Below are 27,934 nucleotides of genomic sequence, written 5' to 3' on the forward strand. Positions count from 1 at the left end.
GGCCGACGCCAACCACTCGAAAACCGAGTAGAGGCACCTCTGCACACGGGCCACCGAGGACCCCTGCTTATCCCAGGTAAACAAAAGTTGTGTGTCGTCGGCATAGGCAATAACCTTAGCCCCCAACCTTTCCGCTAGGACAACCAGAGGAGTGAGGTAGATATTAAACAGGAGGGGGCTAAGGGAGGAGCCCTGAGGAACCCCCGTGCCTACTTGGAGAGGTGACGAGGCCACCGGGGTTAACCAGACTTGCTGGAACCGGCCATCCAAGAAGGATTTAATCTAACCCCAGGCCAGGACCGACACCCCAATCTTCGACAGTCTGTCAAGCAGCAGTGAATGGGGGACAGTGTCAAAGGCCGCCGACAGGTCGAGCAGCACAAGGGCTGCCTTCCCGCCGGCGTCAAGACACTCCCGAATAGCTTCCGAGACTTCCAAAAGAGCACCTTCCGTGCTAAAAGAGGGGCTGAAGCCAGATTGGGCAGGGTGAAGAAGACCTGCACTCTCGACAAACTCCGACAGCTGTCTGTTCACTATTTTCTCACAGACCTTAGACAAGCTAGGGAGGAGAGAAATAGGTCTGTAGTTTCCCGGAGCTGAAGGATCGAGAGTAGGTTTCTTCAGTAGGGGGAGGATTTTGGCCTGCTTCCAACAACTAGGAACCCTGGCTTCCAGCAAGGACAGGTTAATGATGTAGTTAACTTCCACATTCACCGTCTCTGCCACAGAAGCCAGAAGTCTTGCTGAGCATGGGTCGTCCGGAGAGCCGGACTTCAGACCTTGAAGAATTCTTAGAGTGCACAACAAATCCACCGGGGAGAAATTAGACAGGGAGTGATTGGAGGGCAGAACAGCAGGAGCGGTAGCCGATGGGTCCAGAGGAACCGTGGGCCCATCAGAGACAACCGGGCTAGAGAAGCTGCCTTGTATCTTTAGAATCTTATCCCGGAAGAATGTAGAAAGCATCTCGCACCAGTCAACTGTCGCTGGCAGAGTGCAGCTCTGCGCCACAGGGGACATAAAGCTTTGGACAATAGAGAAAATCTCCTTAGAGTTTTTCTGGGCCTGCTCAATCCGGGTGGCAAAGAACGCCCTTTTTGCAGAGGAGATAGCTTTATAGTAGGTTTTCTGAACCTGCCTGAGCTGAGCCTTGGCTGCCGGGCAGTAGTTGCTGAGACGCCAAGAGTGCTCCAATCTTTTGCAGCCCTGTTTGAGATGACGCAGGTCCTCCGTAAACCATGGTTTGGAGGGTGAATCCCTTGACTGTCTAGCCGAGGTCAGTATGGCAATATCCGCCATAGAGCCCAGGAGCCAGTTGGAGAAGGCAGCAAGACACTGATCTAAGTCTTGTGGCAGGGGCAGCCTGTTAGCCACCAGCGCCCTGGCGTAGTGTATGGGGTCAACCTTCTTAAACGCTGGTTTATGGCCGACCATAGGTCTAACACTGGGCGAGGACACTACCCATAAAAAGCCAATTAGATAATGATCTGACCAAGGGACCGGAAGCGGAGCTTTGATTGAAATAGGAAAGTTGGAAAGGATAGGATCGAGAATATGGCCCCCAAGATGAGTGGCCTGCTCGACCCATCGAGAGAGCTGTGCAGATTGGCAAATATCGAGAAACTCACGTGTGTCCCTTGAGTTCTTTTGGTCACAATGGATATTGATGTCGCCTAGAATAACATAATGGGAGAATTGCAAAGCTCTCATGGAAACTGCCTCCACACAGGCCTGAAAGAAGGCATGAGCTACTCCCGGCGGGCGATAAAACAGAGAACCACCAAGAGAAAAATGGGCAGAGCAGCGGATACTAAAGTCCAAGACTTCACAGCCGTCCCACGTGCCGAAAGAACACTTATCCAGCACCCACATCTCTTTAAAAATAACAGCCAACCCCCCGCCTCTCCCTGTCGTCCGGTCTACTCTGCTGATTTTATAGCCTGACGGGATAGCCATGGAGACGATCGGATCAGAGGAGTTGTCAAGCCAAGTTTCAGAGACAAATAGAAAGTCCAAAGATTTATCATCAAGTAGCTCAAACACCTCTGAATGATGCTTTTTCAGAGGGCGCACGTTAAGCAGCGCCGCCGCCATAACCGGGGCATTAGGGGTTTTAGTAACAGCAGTAGAACCCAACTCTAGGCGGAAACCGCAAGCCCCACACACAATATCTCGAACCCCATAGAGGTTGGGGAATGGCAGAGAGTTACAGATTACAGTTACAGTTAAGAATTCATATCTCAACTTCTACTCATTGGATCTTTGTTGTTTTGGTCTTGTTTCATTTATAAGAATCATATCTATTTGCCTGACTTGTTGTGGAGTTTTTTAGTGGTGGTTTCACTGCGTTACTGTTTGTTGTGTTGCACAAATACTTTACATATTGCTTTCTAAGTTAAGCCTGCCTGCTCTGTGCCTAGCTACCAGAGAGTGAGCACAGGTTAATTATGGTGTGTAACTGTCTTACCCTGAATAGGATTGTGGTCCCTACTTCGACAGGGTGCATACCTCTGCCAAACAAGATATCTCGTTTCTAACAGATACCATACCCAGCTTCAATGGTAATACCACATTTATGGCCTCTCCATCTAAGAATTCTGTGAACGTTTAGCAGGCGGTAGGTGCTGGGGAGTTTCAAGATTAATTTTATCCCAAACGTTATCTGTTGGTGTCATCTCTTAAACATGAGAGTTCAAGCCTCAGGAATGCAGGAAGCCCATTACTGCGAAATCGATTAAATGTTTTGGGCATGAAATACCCAATATGGGTGGAGATTAGATGCTATCTTTTAAATTTGGTGAGTCTAACCCTCCCAACTGCTAGAATCAATCAATCAATCAATCAAAAGACCTTTATTCGAATTTCATAAAATTCATAAAAGTACATATATAAAAAACAATTCATTATTACAATATTTCAATACAGTTTCATAACGATTAAAAACCGATACAGCAACAAATCATGGATTTTCCATCATTTTACGTACATGTGTAATAAGTCTTAAGAAAGTGCTGGTGCGAAAAATTAGTTCATCTGTCTCCAGAGAAAGTAACATTGAGCGGGACTCCTCCAAAGAGAGTGGTCTCTGCTTTCTAAAATAGGGTGTTAAAAACCAATTTATATATTTTAAATAAAATTTACAGAAGAATAGGAAATGCAACTCATTCTGTGTGCTAATACCGTCACACGGGCAAAGACTATACTCTGTCGAACGATGGTAACCCAAAGGGAAACCCAATAAAAATTTTACAGAGCCTGCCCTTAACCGGAATAGCAAAGACCTCTCCCAGTTAGACATGGGTAGGGTAAGATAGAGTGGGAATGGTTGCAAGCACATGTCATTCTCCATATATCTCACTACAGTGGGTTTTGATATTTCCCTTTCCATTCTTTCTGTATCGAAAAGTGCATAAAGTGCTTGTTTGACCTCTACCTTATCTTTGGGTTCAATTCCTAGTGGGTCAGAGAAGAGGTCGCCTCTATTTACGGAGCTTAATATTTTTAGGACTCCGGCTAGCCAAGGAATCAATAAGCCGTGGTCACATTTAAGGCAGTCTTTGATTATATCTTGAGTTAAAGTGGCTGCATTGTTCCTCCAAACTCTCAGCCAGAATAGAGCTGGTCTGGATCTAATGAAATCACAGATATAGGGAAGATTTAGCTCTTTGTGGCAGATGAATTCGGAGGATGAGATTGGGGCACCCAGTATTTTCCTACAAAAACGGCTCTCTTCACGTTGAATGCCAGGATTTTTTCCCAGACCCCAAACCTCAGCCCCGTAAGTGGCGGCAGGAATGCACTGTAATCTAAAAATGTTTAAAATAGCACTAGTAGCTCCTAGTTTCTTTGGGCGTGGGAGACTCAATATTGAGTTGGTGGCCTTCGAGAACTTGCTCATGGCGTGGGCAGAGTGCCCACTCCATGAGCCGTTCGCAGCGAAAACCACCCCTAGGTATGTAAAATAATTTACAGAGTCTAATTTATTAGGACCAATATGTATGGTGTTAAGTTTCCGTTTCCCAGGCCCACATGACATTATGAAAGACTTTTTAAAATTTACACGCAGATCTAAACCCTCCATATGGTGGACAAAATTTTCCACAAGCAGACGGAGGGCATTTGGGGTGCGTCCCATAAGGACCGCAATCATCTGCGTATAATAAAACTGGTAAAGGAAGCCCCTGAATAATTGGCACATCTTTAGTCGCTAATTTTAATGCTTTTGCTATCCCATTAATATAAATAATAAACAGCAGGGGTGCTAAAACGCACCCCTGTCTGACCCCCCTGCCAATCTTTATGGGTCCGGATACTTCACCACCCGACCCAATCCTAACTTGTGCTTTGAGGTCTGTGTGGAGATACGCTAAAAAGTGTACGAGAGCCTCATCCAAGCCGTAGTTAAGTAGCATAGTCCATAATTTCGATCTATTAACTAGGTCGAAGGCTGATGAGAGATCCATAAAAGCAAGGTAAATAGGAGATGATCGAGCGACGTTGTACTTGTCAATTATCAGTTTTAAGTTCAAACACTGCTCGACCGTACCTACCCTGCTCCTGAATCCCATCTGAGTCTTCTATCCACTCTAACACCCTATTATAGATAACTCGCCCAAGTATTTTTAAGGTGTTATCCAAGAGCGAGATTGGGCGATAGTTGGCTGGGTCTGATCTGTCACCTTTTTTGTATATTGGGACTATGATGCTAGAAGACCACGTCTTGGGAATAGGTACTTTTGACAGGCTATTGAAAACATTGTGGAGGATCGGTGCCCATAAATCCGGACTGTGTTTTATAACGTCTATAGGGAATCCATCTGGGCCAGGTGCCTTGTTACCAAGGCTCTCTTTGATGGCTGCTTCTACCTCAAAAAGGTCAATATGCGGATTTTGCAGCTGTCCCAGATCTGGGATAGTTAACTCCTCAGTGGGGGCAGCATATATTTTGGAAAAGTGGGCCTCCCAGATGCTGCTAGATATGTTACAACTGGTTGAAGATAGGTGTTTGCCCATATCACGCGTTTTCCTAACGGCGGCCCAGAATGGGCCTCTGCTCTTTAGGTTGGCGCTGACAACCAGTGATTCCCACTGTTTCGTTAGTAGGGCAGCCTTCCTTTCAGCTATTTTTTGTTTATAATGTTTCCTAGCTGTCTGTACCTCTACAGGGTTCCTTGGCTTGGTCGCTAATGCCCTACGTAATCCCTTATTTGCAATTGAACAGGCGGAGTCAAACCATCTTGGGTCTTTCGTTTTAGTAGATGGAGGAACTGACAAAACGGTCTTAATTGTTTCACATAATTTACAAAAATCAGTGATTATCCTATGACAGTTCCCATCAAATAATAAACAGGAGTCAATTAATTCTTGATGATCATTTTTTACACTGTCAAGTATGGCTGCACAATCGATTCCCCTCCATTTTAAGCGGAGACCACCACAAGATAGTGTAATATCTCTTGCTCCGTTTAGGTTAGCATATACCGGGCTTGGACCCAGGTGTAAGATAACTGTGAGAGGGTTATGATCTCCAAATGATGACTCCATCACTTCAGAGTCCATAACACAGTTGGTTAGGTGAGGGGATGCAAAATTAAATCAATGGTAGAGCGGGAGTCCCTCCCTCTAAACGTAGGGGCGCAGGCCATCCCCGGGGTTTGACTTACTTCCATAACATTACTTAAAATGTGTTCGTTTAATATCTTAGCTAATTCAATACCCCTTTGTTCTGCTTGATCCAAAAGATTATTATCCTTGTGCCAATACTTCCTTAAAATTTTCGCATTAAAATCTCCCCCAATGAGGATCCCTGACTTATCTTCTAGACCTATATTGGATTCAAGGTGTACTAAAGTGTTGGAGAGTGCTGTATAGTTCTTGTTCGGTACAGAATAAAAATCATTATTATAAAAATTGATTAAATAAAGCTTAGTCTTTCGATTATATTCAAGGACCTGAATATTTGGATTCCCTTCAGATAAATCCTTAAATGTGCCTCCCGCCAGTATCCTAATACCAATAAAAAGTCCTCCCACTGCACGGCCGAAGGCAGGTTTTGAGGCGTGCACACTGAAGCAGTGGTAACCTTCTAGGTGCACGTTCCCTACAGCCCAGGTCTCTTGAAACATGATGATGTCTTTACCATTCAATAGCTGGACCCATCGAGGGTCAGACAATCTTGAGTCTAGTCCTGCGACGATCCAGCTAAGGATGGACAGGTTTGAACCACTAGGGATGCCTGGGAGCGTATCCCTTACACTCTGCTTGGGATTAGTTGGCAAAGTTGTTATATCCACACAAGTGACTGGTGATGGGGCAATGACAACCTTTGTGGCCTTTGGTCGGGTTGTGTTAATTTCAATAGAATCTGGGAGTACCCCAATTGCATCAGTTGCCTCTGCGCATTCAATATTGCTTGTGCTGTTCCCCAGTCAATCCAGTTCTTCTAAGTTTGAAAAAGCGTGTTCAAACCGGTTATAGGTGGGGACATTATACATATATCTCGTCTCATTCTGAGCAGTATTAAAGTTTAAATTAGTCCCTGCATGAGGCCTCTCCCTTGGAATATACTGGGGCGCGATGGGATAGGATGGATATGGCATCGGGTGTACCGATGGTGTGAACTCGTTGCCTAATGGGGGGCCATTCCTAAAGTCAGCGTATTGATCCTGGTGGTACCTTCGACTATTGGTTCTGATATAGGGATTCATATCCTGTCTATATCCCCAGGAATTAATCCCAAAATTAGGGCCATGGTCTTTCAAGTGCCTATAGAAGTACCCAAGAGGGAGAAGGGTAGTGTTGTATTCCCATTGTGAGGGTTGTGGGGCTTTTGCAAGCGTACATTGCGCCCATTGCGGGGACCTGAAGTTTATAATTATACAGTCCCCCTTAAACTTTTTTCTCAACGGGCCCACCCACCCCACTCTTTGGGTATGAATAATCTCCCCAGCACCCTCCATCGGGAAATCACAATTTTTGGATAGCCAATGGAGGGTTCTATTTTTAAGATTGGTAAAATTTTCCTCTTGGTCTTTCCTTAGTTTGGGCACATTAGATAAAACCAAGACATAAGGTCCACACTCTGGGGGTAGGCTAATACAAGCCGGGATCTGTCTCATAATAGGTGGAATAGGCTGATCCAATTTAGCTGGAGGCATAGAGGGAGAGTTACAGGCATCAATGTTGTCTTGTCTAAATTGTAGCTTATTACTTTTGGAAACATTTTTGTCCATACCTACGGGAGTATCAACCCTGGTAAGTTTAGGTTGAGATGCCTGTTTGGCTGGATGATCCGTATTGGGTGGGTTTTTACTTGTGCTTGGTTTTGGAGGTAACAGAAGATCATTAATATGTCCTTTGTTATTCATATTAGTTACACTTAATTCTGATTTATCTACAGTGGTTACCCCCAGACTGTGCATAGTTGTTTGATTACGCCCAACACCTAATTTTGTAACGTGATCATTTAATTCCTTCAGCCTCTTTTCAATGTTCAGGACTTGTAAATTTATTGGCCCCAGAAGGGTGGTTATCAATGTCTCCAGTCTCCCCCAAAATCCCTCATTCTCTGTCACGGTGTTGATTTCTATAATGGAGGAATCCAGCGCGCCGAATTGATTTCCCCCCTTGTCCTTGTTTAGCTCTACAGGGGCAGCAGTCCACCGTGATAGGTTTTGGCTGTCCTTGTATTTATCAAATGTGGGCTCATTATGCTTCCGTTTGCTCTTAGCTCTTTGCCTTTTGGCTTTCTGGCCCCTAGTTTGCATAGATACGCTAGTGCTTTGATCCCCATCTATAGCCAGTATATCAGAATCGGGGCATAGACCTGCTGTGTGTAACTGATCATTGGCTAGGGGTTCCGAGAGAACGGGGTCCCTGTTTATGCTTGGCTCTATCAAGGTAGGGGTCGACGACAGCCTAGTATCCATTGAAAAATGGCCACAAGAGGCGGTATCTCCATTAGTGCAGTTCTTGTTAATACCTGCACCCGGGAGCCCCGCATAGGATGTGGCTAGCAGGGAGTCCAATGATTTTTCCGATGAATTATCTTGATGCATAAATAGGGGCAAGCTTGGTGGGAGCGATAAGCGCCTTTCTGTGTTCTGAATTGCCGTGGCAACAACGCCAATGGTTTTCTGTAACATTTTGTCTATTGCTGTCAGGCTAGGCAGTGGGGTGGTGGGGGTTGATACGGGTAGTTTCTGCTTACCCTTTCTTCTTGGTGCGGCTAAACTCTTCTTTCCCATGGTAGATATTTATACCGGAGCCCAGCAGTGAGTTAACAGCAATATCTGGTGTGCTCCTGTGACCAGAAGCGTTAGAGAAGGGGCCCAGCCCTGCCTCCTCCTGGCGATGACGGGCAAGGACGGGCTCGCCCGCGCACGTCCCGCGCCGCGTTGTGCCTGGGGATCTTTTAAAGGGGCTGGGCGCAGGCTGATGACCTCACAGCCGGGCGCCCAGCACCAGGCTTCTGGGTAGTGTAGTTCTGAGGCCGTTTCCCTCACGACGTTCTCGAGCCTGTTGGAAGCTCGTGTTCTCCCCCACTGTGGCCGTTCCCCTCACGGCGGTAGCGAGGGCAAGGAGAGCAAGAAGACAAAAATGGCAAGTGTGGATCTCTGGATGCGCGTCCCGCGCCGCGTTGTGCCTGGGGATCTTTTAAAGGGGCTGGGCGCAGGCTGATGACCTCACAGCCGGGCGCCCTGCACCAGGCTTCTTGGTAGTGTAGTTCTGAGGCCGTTTCCCTCACGGCGTTCGAGCCTGTTGGAAGCTCGTGTTCTCCCCCACTGTGGCCGTTCCCCTCACGGCGGTAGCGAGGGCAAGGAGAGCAAGAAGACAAAAATGGCAAGTGTGGATCTCTGGATGCGCTAGAATCGATTATGGATATTCTCTCTTTGAGGAAATAGGGGTGCATTTTTTGGTGTGATTGTGCGACCTCAGCATGTATGCACTTACCAACCCCTTTAGGACCCTGATGTTTCGTATGTCGAACCTTTAGCTCAACCCTGGGTAGCTGTGGCTCTGAGCAGCAAGGCTTACACAAAGGAACACGTGTAAGGGTTCTTAACAGGACCAAAACAATTGAAATAAAATTGACTAAACACCCCAAAAATATGACGCCAATTTATAAAAATAGACTATTTTTTGATACCACAATGAAAAAGATCCACCGAGGGGTTCTGGAAAAATTGGATTTACAAGGTATAGTAAATCAAAGCATTTCACTCAACCACAAACAAGCATTGGCAAAACCAATTTGACACTTAGAAACTTTTCCACTAACAAGTTTTAAGTAGTTGTAATTCGGTCACTTGAAGTAACTTTAGTTGACCTACTCCAGTAGGTAGCCAGTCAGGGGGACTAGCAAGGTCCTCAGAAGCAGTTAACTTAGCAGTTCTAGCAGTCTGTAGTCAGTTCCAGGCACTTTTATCTTTTCCAGGGTGGTCCTAACGGAATGGATGAAGGATGCTGAAGATGCTCAAAGGATGTTGTGGATGCGATGTGGTCTGCATAAGTCTTGCTGCAGCTACTCCTCGGTGAACAAAGGGGGTGAGGTTATTCTGGTCACTGGGTCAATATCCTTTGAAGTCCTCTTGGTACTGACAGAAGTCCAGTCGCCATTGGACTACCTGTTGTCCAGTATCGCTGCCACAGGCCAATCCTTCCTGGGTTGATAACTTGGCCTTTGGGGGTCCCACCTGTACTTCGATGACACTCCCGGGCTCAGTGAACTCAAGTGCAACTTGTGCATCGGGTCTCTGTCTCTAGTGCTGCACGGCAGCTCTTGGTGGCCTGCTGAACACTTTGGGCTACCAACTTCGCATCTACTCACAAAGAAGTTCCATTCAGTGCCGCAGTCTAGTATGGCGGCGTGTTTGAGTCCAGATATGTTTTTTTAATTTTACTTTTATTAACTATTCTTTTTTTTCCCACTCCATAACATAACTCCTCCCTGGCTACTGGGTCCGTCCCTCGTTTGACTCTGCTCGCTATCTCTTTTATGCTTTTGTTCAATTTTCTCTGCCTTGTCTGTGTCTATTCTGTTTCACTCGTGCTTTTAATTTGTCGGCCCTCTGAGATGTAAAAGTGCATTATGGCATTACTCTCTCACTGCTGTAACCAGAACTGCTGCAGTATGTTGATCGATGAATTGTCAATTAACATGTTTCTGGAAAGACGTTCAGGACTTACGCTTCTGCCCACGATCAACCTCTTAGTAATCAGCTCCCTCTAGGGGAAGACGTCAGAACAGTTACACAGCTTAAGCAGGTAGTTCAATGCAGCACAGCTCCCATCTGTCACCAAAGACCGAGTAATCAAGAACCAGTGGTTTAAATCGTTAGCTTGAAATGCTCGTACGTGCAAATATAAAACTGGTGTGTAAACCTCTATAGTCTTCACAAATGAGTGTTTTGTACACTGTGTGCTTTACTTTGGCCACTGTTATTTGCTTTGCAAAAAGTTGCTTTGAATACCTTTGTGCGTCCTTTGTCACTGATATTTCCTTTATAAAAACGTTATTTGTGTTTTGTAATGCATGGCATTGTCATTTTCTTTACAAAAGCTTTCTTAATGCACTACAGTGTGTTCTCTTATTTTTCTTTACTCAAAATTGTTTTGTATACTTAAGTTTTGCTGAGTGAGCTGTTATTTTGTTTACTACATAAGCATTCCTTGTGAACTGATGTGCTCGCTGTGTGCACTGCTATTTTCATCCTCCTTTGTGAACACTTGTTAGGCATACTTTGGCCATCTGCATGCTTCTAACCCCACATTTCTTCATATGTGTACTTCCGGTACTTGTCACTCGTTCTAAGGTTTGACACGTAATGGTGTTTCTTGCTTTACTTGCTGTTGGTGCCGGGTGAACTCATGCTTGTCATCTGTTAGGGTTGAAGGGCTATGGTTTTTGAAAAAATATAATAATAGGAACCATTAAGAATGGCTGTCGGTAGACCCGCATGCATGCGTGCACACAAGTGGTAGTCTGTGAATGGTTTGTTATTTTTTTCAAAAATATTGTAAGAAAACAGCCATTAGCAATTTCCAATAGCTCTGCCGCCAGCCAGTGCTAGACCTATTGGCTTTGCCAATGCTTGTTATAATTATGGCACCAACTTTAATGAATAATGCTCATTTGTGAATTAATATTTCTTTACATTTACGATAAATATTACTCTTAATCTGTTTTCAATATTTCATGTTTTTATTAGCCACTTTAGATTCTGCAGTTGCATCCGGAAGACATAGTGCGAAGACATTTCTTTTAAGGGATGGAAAGGACACGTTGCCGTGCATATTCTATGAAACTGTGAGCATTTTCCTTTAAATTATTAGTGCTTATGAACACAGTGTGTCTATGTCTGTGTGGATAAGAAACACAATATAAGGTGTTTTATTGTTAAACCAGCAATTACAACAAAAGTATAATGCAGAATATTTATTTTATTTATCTCAGAAGCTGTATGACATAAGTCCTGTCACATGAAATGACCCATCCATCTCTTAAGAATAGGACGAACCGTAGAAAAACGCCCACAAGACCTCCTCTTTGAAGCCTGCTGAGCATTAGTCTTGTAACATGACCTGATCTGCCCATCTCCAGACAAATCATTTAGTCAGCAACCATGCTCAGAATTCTACCACGCCTCTCATAAACTGGATTCAGAACCATTTTCACCAGGGTATTTGAAGTAAAAAGAGAACAAAGGAAGAGAAGGCCAACTTGTGGTTGGTCCTGACAGGACTTGAATAGAGCCCAGAGTCCATGACGTGGCATGGACAACATGGGCCATAATACATAGAACGAACATGCATTTGCAATGCCAATAGGTGTAGCTTTTGCAAGAGTTGGAGCTATTGCCATTGTAAATAGACAATGTCTTTTACCCATGTGTTATGGAGTTGAGTGGAGTGGATGTATCTGGTGTGGAGTGGAAATATGTGGGTTAGATTGGAATTGTTAGTTGTGGAATTGTGTGAGGTGGAGTGGATTTGTGCAGTGAAATCATGTGGCATGGTGTGCAGTGGAATTATGTGGATACTAATTATGTGGAGTTGAATTGTGTGGCGTAAAACTGTGTGGCATTGAGTGGAATTATGCTTATTGGAATTATGTGGCATGGTCTGGAGTGTATGTAGGTGGATTGTTGCTATGTGACGGAGTGGTTTTATGTGAGGTGTATTTATATATACAGGAAGCTGCTAACAATAGGGATAACACCGCCTTCTGGAAAGCTGTTAATGCACCTTTTCTGAAGGGCACTCGGGATGTTAAACTTGAGATGGCTATACCCGCTGATATCTGGGTTGACCATTTTGCCACACTATACAATATAAGTGACGATATGGTCCCTACAGCTTGTCTGGATCTCCACCATAACCAAGACAAAGAGCTGAATGCTCCCTCTCTCTTTCCCTTAGACCTTATTTTTGATTGTACTGAGGTCCTTATGGCATTGACTGAAAGCCCCTCTGGGAAGGCCCCCGGCCCTGACTGTGTACCTATTGACGTTTTTAAAGCACAGCTGGACTTATGGGCCCCCCTGTTAACAAACGTCCTAAATTTCCTGAATAAAACAGGTTTTATAGACACATGGCCCGAAGCGGTCTTTGTCCCGATTTTTAAAAAGGGTGATAGGAACAATCCCTCTAACTACCGCCCTATCTCTTTGCTCGACTCTCTCATGAAAGTCGCAGGGCGCATTATTTTAAATCGGATGCATGATTGGTTGGGTGAACAAGACATTATTTCAAATTTACAATATGGTTTTAGACAGGGCAGAGGTACTATTGAGCAAGGTCTGAATTTGACCCTTATTATTGCAAAATATACTCAGGCAAGAAAGGGGAACCTGTTTGTGACCTTTGTAGACCTCAGTTCTGCATTTGACTGCGTCAACCATGAGCTGCTTTGGGAATCCCTGGCCGAGATTGGTATTGAGCTCCCCATTCTCGCCTTTATTAAGGAACTGTATAGGGGTGCATCAGCTCGTGTCAGATATGGCAGACAAGGAGAGTGCTCGGATAGGTTTTACATCAAAAGAGGCGTAAGGCAGGGCTGTATTTTAGCTCCCTTACTGTTCACTCTCTATATAAATTCAGTAGGACAGTATCTTAATAGAAATTATCACGATTACCCCACTATAAATGGGAAACCCATACCCATATTACTTTACGCGGACGACGCCGCAATTATGTCACAGACCCGCATGGGCCTCCAATGTGCAGTAAATGACTTTACAGAATTCATGTCACACCGAGGTTTAAAAATTAATGCATCAAAGACTTTTACCATGTCTTGTGGCCTGGGAATAGGGAAAAGAAAATGCTCCATTTTCATTAACGGAAGCAAGCTTGAAAGTGTTGATAGGTTCCCCTATTTGGGCATTACCTTCAAGAAGAAGGGCTCCTGGCGGGCTGCCGCCCAAGCTAGAGGAGTTGCCTTTTCTAAAGCTATAGGGGCACTTATTAACTTCTCGAAAAAATTAGGGGGACGGCCGATCATCCCCTTATCACAGATCTACCGTGCCAAGTGCGTTTCTACATGCACATATGGATCAGGGATCTGGGGCATTGACCAGGCAGACCCCATACAACGCTCTGAGAACCGTTTTCTACGATACCTTTTGGCAACATCACCCGGCACTTCTGTTTTTGTTATGCATAAAGAACTCGGTTTTACATACATTATGGACGGGGAACAACCTTTACAACGCAACTTTTACAACGCACTACCTTTACAACGCATTTTTTACAACGCATAATCCATTACAACGCATGACATTACAACGCATACCATTACAACGCATTTTTAAAAACTACCTTTACAACGCATTCCATTACAACGCATACTACCATTACAACGCATACCATTACAACGCATAATATTACACTACACTATCCAACACTTACCCTACTGATGCACCCCCTGGAGTTAGAATAGTAATTTTTACCCCTATACTATCCAACACTTACCCTACTGATGCACCCCCTGGAGTTAGAATAGTAATTTTTACCCCTATACTATCCAACACTTACCCTACTGATGCACCCCCTGGAGTTAGAATAGTAATTTTTACCCCTATACTATCCAACACTTACCCTACTGATGCACCCCCTGGAGTTAGAATAGTAATTTTTACCCCTACACTATCCAACACTTACCCTACTGATGCACCCCCTGGAGTTAGAATAGTAATTTTTACCCCTACACTATCCAACACTTACCCTACTGTTGCACCCCCTGGAGTTAGAATAGTAATTTTTACCCCTACACTATCCAACAGTTACCCTACTGTTGCACCCCCTGGAGTTAGAATAGTAATTTTTACCCCTATACTATCCAACACTTACCCTACTGATGCACCCCCTGGAGTTAGAATAGTAATTTTTACCCCTATACTATCTAATACTTACCTTAAATGTAATTTAATATTATGCGTTGTAATGGTATGCGTTGTAAAGGTAGTATGCGTTGTAATGGTAATGCGTTGTAAAGGTATTTTTTTAAAATGCGTTGTAGTGTCCTGCGTTGTAATGTCATGCGTTGTAATGGATTATGCGTTGTAAAAAATGCGTTGTAAGTGCATGCGTTGTAAAAGTGTGCGTTGTAACGTCATACATCCATTATGGACATGATAAAATCAGCACCCGTTATACTATGGCACAAAGTGTGGACTACCCCTGAAACACACCTCAACAGGGAAATCATTATGGACTGTCTCAGCCTGAGCAATGTGCATCGATTCAAATGGCTGAACTACGTCAGAAAGATGCTACACGACATGGGACACCCAGAATTTTTCACTGATCCAGCCACCCTAAATAACATCCCTAGAGTGACTCTAAAACGCTTGGCCATTAGCCACCTGGCAAACCGACGCTGGATCACTGAAAATACCAAGTATACTGTACAGGAACATCAACTCTGCACTACTGTGGAAGGGATGCAACACTATATTTCTGTAATTCCTTCTCCTTTCTCCCGCATGCTCGTGACCCGGTTCCGCACTGACACTTTTTTCAGACTGTTGACATTCCCTAATCAGAACTGTTGGTCGAGAAACTTGGAGAAATGCCCATGTGATGGCCTGTCATCTCAGTCCAACATCCACTGCATCCTTTTTTGTAAATTTTACCAACTGCCAAGGGTTGCCTATCTGAAACCGCTGCTCAAATCCTGGGGACTTCGTTCCTGCAGGGCAGCCTATCTTAAAATGAAAGCATTAGACAGCCCTCTAGCTATCGCAGTGGTTTCTTTTTACTTAAAAAAGATTTTAATGACCAGGGCTTCTATGCACCCATAAAAGAACACATTGCTTTTATGCTCATTTATTGAATTTGAAATGTCTACTATCACTCTTTTAAACTTTTATTTCATTTTATGATGTGATAATGTGATTTTACTGTACTTTTAGGATAATGCTTTTGCATGTCGAATAAAGAATTTTGACTTGACTTGACTTGATATGGTATTGAGTAGAGTGTAATTATGTGGAGTTGAATCATGTTGCACTGAGTGATATCATGTGGAGTTTAATTATGTAGGATGGTGTTAAATTGTGTGGCAGTGAATTGTGTGGTATTGTGTGTCACATTAAACATCCAGTATGCTACACAGACTTGGAAGCTTTGGAACAGCCTACGGAAAAATAGATAATAAGCAATTTCAGAGAATTAAAAAAATAAAATAAAGATCTGGCTGTTACCTAAAACAAACAGGTTAGCTGCCCCATATCACCATGGCTCGTGAGTTATTATGTAAATAAATATTAAAAACCCTGTAAGGGTTCACTTCGCACTACATCCCTTCGAAGCCTATGAAAAAACACCAGATTGAAACACTGCAGATTATCTAATGGGCACTCAAGCCTGCCTCCTTTGGGATTTAGGTTCCAACTAGACATACACCATAAGTGTGATTTTTCTACTGTACAGTGTGGGGGAGATATATACAGGAAGCACTAGCCAAAAATGACTATATGACATGGATAAAGATGGGAGTAAATGATCAGAACCATGTCTGTGAAAACCATGCATCTTTTAACTGGCACAACAATCACACGTTAGAGAAGCGATAAACCAATGTCACCACAGATTGATCCCCTCTAACTACACAGGAGTCCAGCATCACTTACTGTCTCCCTTCACGTCAACCGTTCTCAATGCAGTTGCTGTTATATCTGAAGCTATTCAAACAAGTCTGCCATAAATGTGCACACCCTAAAACTAGAAAATGCAAACTGTCTAGAATCCACAGAACATGGCCATTGCTTCAAAGCAGTCAACTCATGGATGTTCAATAGCCATGTCCAACTTTAAATGTCTGAAAACTGTGAAAGTAGTACCAATATACTGCCATCTATCCTCAGGAAGTCTTGCCAGTGACATCAGGCCCACCAGCCTTTTCCTGACACCGTAGGTGACCCATATGGCAAGGAGAACTTTCTATGCCAACAAACAGTTCAATGCATCTTCCCTGATCTATGTTTGCCTCAAAAGCTACAGGACACCACGCTGCTAGTCATGTCCCTTTGGTATCTCTTCCCCCAAAGAAGATGCAGGACATGGGAGCTCTCTTATGGCTTCCTTTATTCCTTTTCGACTGCCATTCACCTACCTCCCCTTCCTCCTCCCGCCTCCTTCCTAACCCTGCCTTTTCCTTCTTGCCTGCCCTGTCTGATTACCAGGGTCAGGCATAACGACACAACACCTCCCCCCTTTGTATTTTGAGTGTGCACTGTATTTTAGAGTTCTTCAATGAGCCGAACAGGTCTCCGAATTGTTCTTCGTGGTCGGCTGGCTTGTGTCTGGTCAGGTGGGCTCTTGTCTCTCCTGTCGTCAGACTCCCGTGCTCGATGATACTCATGGTCACTGTTCCTGACTTGACGAGTCCGTGTCATGGTCAGTCTCTCGGGCTGGAGTATAGGAAGAGATATTGCACCTTTTAAAGTATGATATGTTTCTGGTCGTCCGCTTGCCCTCAGACTCTGCAGTGATCATGGTCCCTTTTCTTCTTGTTACCTGCAGGGGGTGGGCAAGGTAGCGACTGTCTGCTTTGGTTCTCTTGTCCTGTTTCACCAGCACCCAGTCTCCTTCACGGATGTCGGACGCCTTTGCATGTCTGCGGTGATCAGCATATTCCTTCAGTTTGGATTTCTTAGCGTGATCAAGTTTTACTAGAGTGTCGTGATCAGTGGTTACGACTCGAGATTGCGTGACCGCGTCTGTAGTTGGGAGCCGGGTGCGTGGAATTCGCCCAAGCATTAGAGTGGCAGGACATTGGTTTGTGGTGCTGTGTGGTGTGGTCCGATAGGCTCGCAGCACTTCTTTTAGTGCCGGTTGAATGTCGCGGCGAGCCAGTTCAGCTTGCTGTATGGTCTTTTTGATTGTTTCCATAAATCGTTCTACCATCCCGCTGGCCTGGGGCCACAAGGGAGTGTGTTTGATGTTTGAAGTTCAGGTGTTTTGCAAACTCTGCAAATTCTTGTCCATTGAATGGTGGCCCGTTGTCTGTCTTTACCACCGTAGGTATTCCCCATGCTGCGAATGCTTTGTCGATGACAGGTATGACGGCCGTCGCTTTGGTGGAAGAGATTTGATGATCAATGGGAAAACGAGAGTATTCGTCCATGATGACGACGATGTATTTCCCTGATTTCAACAGGCCGAAGAAGTCAATAGCTACTTGTTGCCATACACTGTCCGGGAGGTCTGACATCTGCAGTGGCGCTGGTGGTTCATCTCGTCCCACTAGTTGGCAAGAGGTGCAGTCTTGGAGCGTGGCTTCCACCATCTGGTCGAGAGACGGGAACCAGACGCGTTCCCGTAACGCTTTCTTCGTGGCCACCACTCTTCTGTGCCCTTCGTGTGCCAGGTTGACGATTCCTTGTCTTAAAGTTTGAGGGATCAAGATTCTTCTGTCTCTCAGTAGTAGTCCGCCCGTACTGATAGACAGTTCTTCTTGGACGTGTTTGAATGCTGAAAGTTCTTGAGTGTTGACAGCTTAATTCTGTGGGTGTCTTCTAAGTGTCTCCACGAGTTGGTACGGATTCGGTGCATAATGTTTTGAATTGTGGCATCTTGGGCGGACGCTTCTCGGATGGCTTCTAGCAGGACTGCCGGTGGACAGGCGTGGTCGATGACAAAATGGAGGTATTCCTCTGCCACAGAACGTCGCACTTGTGTTCGGGTTTGTGGATGTTGCGACATGTAATCCGCCGGGTTTTCCGCCTTCCCCGGTTTGTGGATAATGGTGTAAGTGTAGTCTTGTAGGTGAATTCCCCACCGTTCAATCCGTGGGGGCATCTTGGCCCGCGGGTTACCAAAGATGGTTGTTAGCGCCTGGTGATCAGTGATGAGCGTATATTGTTTCCCGTAGATGAAAAGATGGAAATGTTCACACGCACCCACAACCGCGAGGCTTTCTTTTTCCGGTTGTGAGTAGGCCTTTTCTGTGTCGGTGAGGCTGCGACTGGCGAATGCGACAATGTGGCGTTGGTCAGCTTCATCATCATATTGTGCCAGGATTGCACCTAACCCCACTGGGCTGGCGTCCACAGTGATTTCGGACTTCCGTTTGGTGTTGAAGTAGGCTAAATTGATTGCAGTCCTCACCGCCTCTTTGATTTTGTTGAATGCGTGTTCACAGGTAGCTGACCATAGGAATTGCTGTCCTTGACGTGTCAGTTCTCTGAGTGGATAACTGATGGTGGCATAGTCTTTAATATAGTGGGCGCAGTAGCTGGCCATCCCTAGAAACGAACGGAGATCGCTAACATCACGTGGTTGTGGAGTGTCCGAAAGGGCAGACACTTTCTCCGGGTCAGGTCTCATGCCATCCTTTGAGAAGATATGGCCGTAGAATTTGAGTGTGACTTATAAAATTCGCACTTGTCTTGGTTGAGTGTGAGGTTGGCATTCAGGAGGGCATGACATACCTGATCAAGTGCTTTGTCATGTTCTTTCTGATTCTCCCCAAAGACCACGATATCGTCGCTGTAGTTGAATGCGTTTGGAATGTCTTGAATCAGCCGCCGGACGGCCTCCTGAAAGATATCGGCCGCCGAGGAGATTCCGAAGTTGAGACGTTTGTATCTGAAGAGGCCTTGGTGAGTAGTGAATGTGGTAATGTATCTTGACTTCTAATGTAGTTCTAATTGGTGATATCCTTTGTTAAGATCCAATTTCGAGAAGACTGTCGCTCTGTTTAGGTGCGTGATCATGCCGCTGATATGGGGCCCTGGGTGCCGCTCTTGTTGTCTTGACCTCTCTTGGGCACACCCATGACCGGTGACACCCATGGGGTGAGTCCTGTTGATCGCTCTATGATGTCCGCTCTCAGTAGGTCTTGTAGTTCGTCATCTACTGCCTGTTGCAAGTGGAATGGTACCTTCCTGTGATGCTGCGCTATCTGTGTTATTTGTTCGTTGATAAGTAGCTTGACTTTGAAGTGAGTTAGTTTTCCAAGTCCACTGAATAGTTTCGGGAATTTGTTGACAATGTCCGGCGAGTCATCCACCTTGTATAGGATTTCAACTAGCTTTAGACGTTCTGCTGTTGGCAGGCAGAGGAGGCAGTCTGCTGCTTCTGGGCCTTCAATCACATGAATATGTGCTTGGATTTGTCGATCTTTGTATGTCAAGGTGGTGCGGAACTGTCCTAGACATGGCAGTGGTTTTCTGGACATCCACGTGTAAACTCACACTGCCGCTGGTTCTAATTTCGGTTTGGGATTCATGCTCTGGTATTCTGCAGTACAGATGTAATTAAGTGATGCGCCCGTGTCTAGTACAAACTTGGCGGAGTGGCTTCCTATTTGAATGTCTTGCCGTGGATATTTCTTTAATCTATCTGGGTCTGCCACCATGCACACATATTCATCACTGTCTTGTGATATAGGAGTGAGGGAAGATGATTCTCTGGACGTCGACCGCTGAGATCTGTAGGAGTTTACTGATTGAGCACTTGACCTTGATGAGCTGGAGGAGCGGTCTCTCCGTCCCTGTACAGCTCTGGCATGGTGATGTGATTCCATGCTCTGTCTGGTCTGTTTTACCTCCGGACGGCGAGTTTGATAGACGGCTTCAAAGTGGTTCTCTCTTCCGCATTGATGGCACTGTTGACCAACTGTGGGGCATTGACTTGTGTGAGGGTAGTCTTGGCCACACCAATAACATTGCGATGATTTGTTTCTGAGTTGGCTGTTTCGGGTCCTGCTGTGAGGAGAGTGTGCGCGATGTGTTCTCGCGAGTCTTCCAGATTTGGGACGGTCAGGACGACGCCTCGAGTCGGTGTGGGACTGTACTCGAAGAGCTTGCTCTCTTTTCTCAGTTTTGCTAGCCTCCAGCTTTTTTGCGTGCTCTTCCGCTTGATCATTGATGCGGGTGAGTTCTTCTTTCTCCTCGAGAGTGTAGTGCTTTTTTTAGTAGTCGACGACATAGTGATTCTGATTGCCATCCTTCAATGATGCGCAGACGGAGAGCATCTTCGGTGTTGAATTTGTCGAATTCGCAGTATCGGGCGAGACGCCTGATGCGGGCGATGAAATCACTCATTGACTCCTCCTTTTCTTGCGAGGCTAGGTTGAACGTGTAGCATTCATAGTCTAGGTTCCGTTTGTGGAGGAACTTCCTATCTAGAGCTTCTTTCACATCATCGTAGGATGCAGTATTGGCGGCCGGTAGTTCTTTGATGATTTGCGCAATGTCTTTACCCACTAGAATCCGCAGGGCTATGAGTTTCTGATTAGGATCACGAACCTGCGACCCCATCATGAAATCTTCAGCCCAGCTTTTCCATTTTGGCCCCATGCTGTTCCCAGACGTCAGCGTTAAGGGCTCGGGAGGGTGCAGGAAACCATGAGCACCGGTCCAAGTTGCAGGGCATTTTGGGTGGATCCAGTGGCTGCCGGCCGCGTGGAATCAGCCTCTACTGACATGGTGGGTGAGAATGTGACTCCAGCAGACCGTGGGGCTTCTAATCCGCAGAATTTGTATGTTTTGTGAGGTTTTTGTAACTCGCCTGACCCCAAAATGGCCGCCGTGCTAGGGTCCAATGTTATCCTATGTACGGTGCCTGACTTCAAGATGGCCGCCGGGGAGATGTGAATGCTTCACTCCTACTGAGTGGTTTGCATGCTCATTTCTTTTTCAGGGTGGTTATTTGGCTGGACTCACCCTGATTTTGTCTTCCTGCGCATCAGGGTCGCACTCTGCAGGTCGTGGGCCGCTTCAGCGAGTGAGCCCGGTGCTCGCTCTCGTTTATTTCAGCTGCCGAAGTGCTCTGCAGCTGTGTCTTCAGTCGCGCGCACTTCGTGCGCTGCGGTGGTTGTAGGGGACAGGTGTAGTGGGTCAGCTCATCCCACCCTCGTCGCCAGATTGGTATCTCTGCCCCCAAAGAAGACGCGGGACACAGGAGCTCTCTTATGGCTTCATTTATTCCTTTTCGACTGCCATTCACCTACCTCCCCTTCCTCCTCCCGCCTCCTTCCTAATCCCGCCTTTTCCTTCTTGCCTGCCCTGTCTGATTACCAGGGTCAGGCATAACGACACGACAGTCCCCAAGTAGACTATGCCAAGGATTAAAATTGCTGCAGCAAGGTCGCTTCTAACTGTGCCAGCAGGAACACAGCACGCCTGTGCTCCAGTCACATCACTGACTAGGCCAGGTGACCAATCTCCAAGGGACTCTAATGCCAGAGGTTTCTCCAAGGTAATGGCTGATGCCTCATCCAATAAAAGCTCCAAAGATACTCCCCAGGCGGAACCCTGCATCACAGACTAGAACTTGGGCTGTCCCCACCCCAAACACATGCACGAAAAAAGTGAAGGCAGAACCTCATTCACTGTACAGGCAGACTAGTAACGCATTACCCAGGATCTCAAAACAACCTCCCAGTACTACATAGGCCCTACTCACAAGCTACACCCTTACAGCCCTACAACAGTAATATAAAAAGCAACCATTCCATCTCACTTCTCCCAGCTGCACTACACACTCAAGCACAGGATAACATAACAGCAATAGTCTCCAAGACACGAAAAGCACCTCCCACATAGGTCACATCCAGCAAAACACACTCTATGGCACATCATGCTACCCTACCACTAATGTGTCAGGGGAGTGAAAAGCTATTTGTATAAAACTGCAACACTAGAAGCTGCCACCATCTCACCCTGCCACAAAGGAAACCGAGTAAGCTGAAACACAGTAGGTAAAAAGAACGGTGAAGTAGCCTTAAGGTAATCCGCTACTTTACTGTTCAGAAATGCAAAACAGGCCTCGAGGCACTTGGCAAAAAAAGTAGCACCGAATGGATTAGTAACAAAAGGAGGCTTAGCCGTGCAGGGGTAAGTCGATAGTTTGAGGCACTTTTGATGGTTGCAATTACCAACCAGGAATGTGCCGGGTTCTTCATGAATAGATGCAGGCAGAGAGAACCTCCCACCCCCGCTCTCGCACACAAGCTCACACTTCATAGAAACCTAGAGTAGGTGTATGCTTCAAGTCTGCCAGGCACACCCAGACACCCCAGTTTGACCCACTCAGTATAGCATAAACATGGTCATGGCTAACCTCCAACACAACATTAAGATGCTTATTTTAAACATGCTAAAATAGTTAATAATCCCTTCGTCGTAAAATAAATATAGAAAAGAAAGTAAGGTTGGCCTAACTGCTAGGGCGGTTGACCTCAAATCTGGGGAACTGGGTTCGAGTCTCAGCAAGGGCGCACAGCATCTTGTGATTCTGGGCAAATCACTTAATCTCCCCGTGTCTAACAAAAATAAATGTGTCCTCATGTAACGCAACTGGTGCTCCTGTAAAGCGCTGTGATACCCGATACCTTCGGGTCAAGTTCGCACTATATAAAACTCTGTAAAAAAAAAAACATGCATTTGCAATGCAAAAAGTCTTGCCTTTGGGAACCAATATGTATTTAGCTATGCAGCACATTAGCCTGGGTGCTGAACATCTACTGTTCTTTAAAATGGAGGGACAGTAAGCACGACACGCCAGTTATGGGAACACATGGAGAGAAATATTGCCTTTCAGTGAAAAATGGTATAGTCCAAAGCTCTGTTTTTAATATAAAATCAGGGCCTTCAGTGGTCATATCACTGAAAATACACGATTTGAAAGAAAAAAAAATTGTCTACGGGTGCTAGTGGAAGACAATTTCTATGGACTAGAATCTAGAGCATGCCAAAGTGATTCTGGTATTTTACTGACCTCTGCTGTTCGTTTTCTATCAAGACAAATAGAGGCAGTTGAACAGAAAAAAAAGTCCTTAAGCGGAAGCAGACAAGTACTAGGGCTGATCTCCAGAGCCACATAGTACATACACATATAAGTATATAATAAGTATATACTAAAGTATATACAAGAGGTCTTGAATGCTCGACCTAAACACACAAAGGGGAAAGAAGGAGGATGAGAAAGACTTAAGTACCGTCACAAAGGGAGACAGCAGGAACCAGCAAGAGGAATAAATGAGCCAAGGGTGTCAGGTACTGGATTAAAGAGGCCTGGGGTGGTTTCAATTCTAGAGAGCCCTGGTATTCGGCCCACCGACATTTATTTAATAGGGCTTCCGAGCAGAGCTTTGGGCACCGATACTCATTATTTGACAAATTAAGCACTGACGCATCTGATAAATACTTTTCCTTCGACGATGCACACAGCACTCATCCCACTGTGGCGCAGTGCTTTCCTATTCACATTCCACTCGCAGGCTCCCGCACCCCCGTGTGGAAGTGCTTCGGGCTCGTGCTCTGACCAACTTGCTCCTTTAAGAGACTGTTGTGGAAGTGAAGTTCCTTGTGTGCTGCAGGGCTCTGGGTTCACTGCTCCGGTGTCCGGGTGGGAGAAACACCGAGCAGCTGAAGCACGAGGCAGGAAACGCGGAAATTACCCAAGAGCATAGCTGCCAAGGTTTTAGATTGCTATGTGTGACATTTTCATAATTTCTGTGTAATTATGAGTGCCATTAGAACCACTATGAGTGATACTTTTCTCGCCAGCAAAATCAACCAATAAAAGATTAGGGAAACATAAATATTAGAAATCTGACCCATTTGAACAACGAGAAACTCTAAGATCTTAAAACTGTTGCAAATTCATGAGGTGGCTGAGTCATAATCACGAAATTATCAAAATATCATACATAGCAATCTGAAACCTTGGCAGATATGAAAGAGGGCGAGCATCACTTCACATGAAATAGCATTGAAGACCATACCCATACTTCTGTTCTTGACACGGAGTCTTGTTTACTTAAATATTTTTAAAAAAGTGATAGGAAGTATGTCTTTTATTCTATTGCTATTTTTTTGCTTCTCTTGTACAACGCTGATCATATAATAAACTTGTGAATTTTGGTTGGCATAAAATATTGACTAATAAGAATAAAAAGGCAGAAGCAATGCCACTTAGGCAAAAAAGAAAAGAAAAGGAGCATGGTAAAACAAGGAGAATAAAACAAATCACTTTTACCAGGTGGTGTTTGTTGTCCAAGACGAGGCCATGCAAAAAATTAATGTGATGGGAAAAGGTTTTTCACTTGGAGTGGTGTGAACTAAGTCGGTAAAGCTGTCACTGCATAGGGCCACCTTATCCATAAACAAATGCTGTAAGCAGGAAAGTAAGACTTGTGAAGTAACTACTAATATTAGCCTCAGATGTCACCACTAGGAAAAAGAAAAAAAGCGGACAGCTAGAAAGCAGGTCACATGGCTCCGCTAAGAATTAACACTAAAAGGAGCAAGGACTTGCGTTTATACTGCAGAACCACCTAGCAGGGTGTAAGAGGCTCTAACACAGAGCCCAGCTGCCTCTGGGCCTATAGCATACATTAATTAGAGTCAGCTGACTTGTGGACTCCGGCTAGCGCAGTTAGCAGTGTCATGACAGCATGGTGCTGGGCAAGCCTCAGGAGAAGCTGGGAGATACACACAGCGGTCACAGCAGGCTGTATTATTTCAAAATGTAACACCAGTGAAGTGAGCAGTCCATGGGTCTGGACCAACCCAGCTACACAATTCACTTACTTGAGCGAGTCAATAAACTAAGAGTAATGCATGTACTCTGTAGCAAAGAGAAACCTTTTAAGTCATTTTTAAAACATACTTACTGCATAAGTGCTATGCCGTGGGTTTTACAAGCTGCAGCAGAGCCTCTCTTCCTCCTGCAGAGTACATCTTCTTGCCCGCGCAGTGACCTGGGAAATGTCTGGGCGCCCCAAGAGATTGTCACATACAGGAGGCTGGTCGAGCCAGGAGAGGTAGGGGACACGTTTGTACTCAGCAAGGAATGTTCGAGTACTTAAATCTCGGATTATTTTTAATTAAATCCCGGATGTTCATTTTCCAATGAAAAAAACACTTAAGCCGTTCTTTTTATCGAATAGATAAACCTTTCCTCTTGAAGCAATTTCGTGATCAGAACAAGAGGACAATACTCCCTGGGGCGCACAAATGAAAATGTCTGAAATCAGTTTTTAAGTGTGTTGGACTGCTGAATTTTACTTATCCCACATGTATGGAAATAGAGAATTTTCATATTCTGCAGTGTACATTGAAATGATGGTTCTGAGATGGACAGTTTGATTGTCTTGAAAATAAATTGCTGCAAAGTCATTTTGTTTGGAGCTCTGCTGCCCTCTTCTGGGCTCTGTCGGCACTGACATTGGCGCGGCGAATAAGGGTAAGCCGGAGAGCATACATTTTCTTTCGTTTAATTGCTGAACCGCAGATATTGACTCATCTACAGGGTAGGTTATATAATGTTGTGACCCTAAAGCACTGCGTGAAACAGATTAGAGTAATACCAACAAGTATTGGCAATGCAATAGGACTCGCATTTACGCGAGACCTATTGCATTGCAAATAGCAATGCGTGAGGGCGACGAGGCACGTGGAGGGGGTGGCGACGAGAAGGCATCGGACTGTTGGAGGGGGGGGCACAGGAAGAAAGTAGTCTGTTCTGTGAAGGGGCCAGTAGCCGTGGAAGGACACTAAGGACTGACATGGCTGTCTGTAATGGGGAAGGACTAGTAAGCTTAAAACCAATCGGAAGGCAGCATGTAGAACCTAAGCCAATGAAGAAGATGGTCTGGAGAGTGGGCGGAGCTTCCACAAAGCTTCCACACTATAGTGTATACTGCATGCCTCAAAAAGCGATGGCAGCGCATTCGCGCTGCAACGCCAGGCGAGACCTAGGAAGAAGAAAGTAGTCTGTGCTTTGAAGGGGCCAGTAGCCGTGGAAGGACACAAATGACTGACATGGCTGTTATGGGGAGGGACTAACAAGCTTAAAACCAATCGGAAGGCAGCATTTAGAACCTAAGACAATGAAGAAGATGGACCGGAGAGTGGGCGGAGCTTACAGAAAGCTTCCACACTATAGTGTATACTGCATGCCTCGCAAAGCGATGGCAGCGTAGTCGCGTTGCAATGCTAGGTGAGACCTAAAAACATGTTGCATGAATATAACGTTAACACTCTTAATTCAAATTGTGTCCAACAGTTATGCTTTCCCCATGCTACATAGCACTAATCACAGACTACGACAAACTGTTTTTGAAAAGGTGGAGATTCTTGTAGGAACCAGAGAGCTGTATCTCAAATCTACCCACCCCATCCTAACCTCAGCCCTCTCTCTCTACACCAAACTGGCGAACACTATCCATCTAAATCAGAATGGTATAGCACCTGGACAAGCAACGATCTTAGCACAATGTGTAAGCATAAAGGGCCCTACTGAGACCAAAATATGCGCTGATCACAAACTTCTTAAGGCGCCTAGAAATGTATCTAGCAGCGCAGACTACGAGGCTGCTCCCCAAGGTCAAGCAAGCACACACCTTATTCTTAGAACATCTAGCTAAATGCATGTAGCCAATACACAAACATTACACCTCTCTGGAAAGGCCACAAAAAGCATCTTCAGGGATCTCAATTAGGATCCTCTGAAAAAGGCTTTTCTGTCGGGTTTCCCTTGTGAATATGATAGTGCCACTTAAGTAATCATTGCTGGAAGTGGGGGTCCTTGTCCCTCACCGCCGCCACCAAATGCTGGAGGCGGGAGTCCCTGTCCCCATGTTTCAACGTTAGGCTAAGTAAGGACACCGTCTGAGATAGCCCTGCTCACCCCCTTAGTAGCTTGGAACGAGCAGCCAGGCTTATCTCCAAGGCACGAGTGTACAGTATGTGCAACCACACTCACTGCAACCCACTGATGTCACCACAAATAGACTTCACACAAGTTTCTATAAAACGAGTATAATCTTTATATAAGAAGATATAACATAACATGTGTATTTGTAAAGCACACGTTCACCACTACGGGTATCTTGGCGCTGAATAACAGATGTTTGTTGTTACCCAACTCAATGGTACTCATTTTATCGACCTCAGATGGATGAAAGGCTGAGTGGACCCACTGGGATTTGAACCTGTGACCATGAGGTCAAACACAGGCCCTTGTAGTAGACGCATTAGTCCACTGAGCCACCAGACCGGGCTATGACCAGATGATACAAAACCAACATATAATAATGGGAAGTATTCCTTCCGGTGGATTGGTAGGTTCTAATCCCAACCACTGCTTCCAACCAACAGTTAAGTTTACTTCTAACCGTTCCCAAAAGGTTAGGTAGGTCGTATTGCTAGAATCACGCACGTTGCAAAAGAAAAGAAATACTGCAATGCGTAACGATATACCCCTGTACTGTGCACTAGAGAAACAATGCCATACGTAGAGCCACAATCATGTACTTTGCAACAGAAGGAATAATGCAATGCGTATCACTACCAGCATGCCCTGTGCAAGGAAGAAACAAAGCAATGCGTCACCCTACAGTCATGTACTTGCGCAATGGAAAAACAATGCAAGGCGCCACGTAATAATCCTGGACTATGCGATAAAGAAACAA

The 27,934-nt window shown here is 45.3% G+C and overlaps 1 protein-coding gene across 1 annotated transcript in view; it reads left to right on the forward strand.

The window, feature by feature from the left end:
• Nucleotides 1-27,934, forward strand: part of SPATA22 (spermatogenesis associated 22) — a 1,280,753-nt gene that overhangs the window by 1,107,112 nt on the left and 145,707 nt on the right. Inside the window, exon 7 of the mRNA XM_085646915.1 lies at nt 11,211-11,308. Within this exon, the coding sequence (XP_085503041.1) occupies nt 11,211-11,308 (98 nt within the window). The remainder of the gene's footprint in view (nt 1-11,210; nt 11,309-27,934) is intronic.

The sequence above is a fragment of the Triturus cristatus genome, chromosome 3_2 (assembly GCF_964204655.1).
Source record: "Triturus cristatus chromosome 3_2, aTriCri1.1, whole genome shotgun sequence".
Taxonomy (NCBI): Eukaryota; Metazoa; Chordata; class Amphibia; order Caudata; family Salamandridae; genus Triturus; species Triturus cristatus.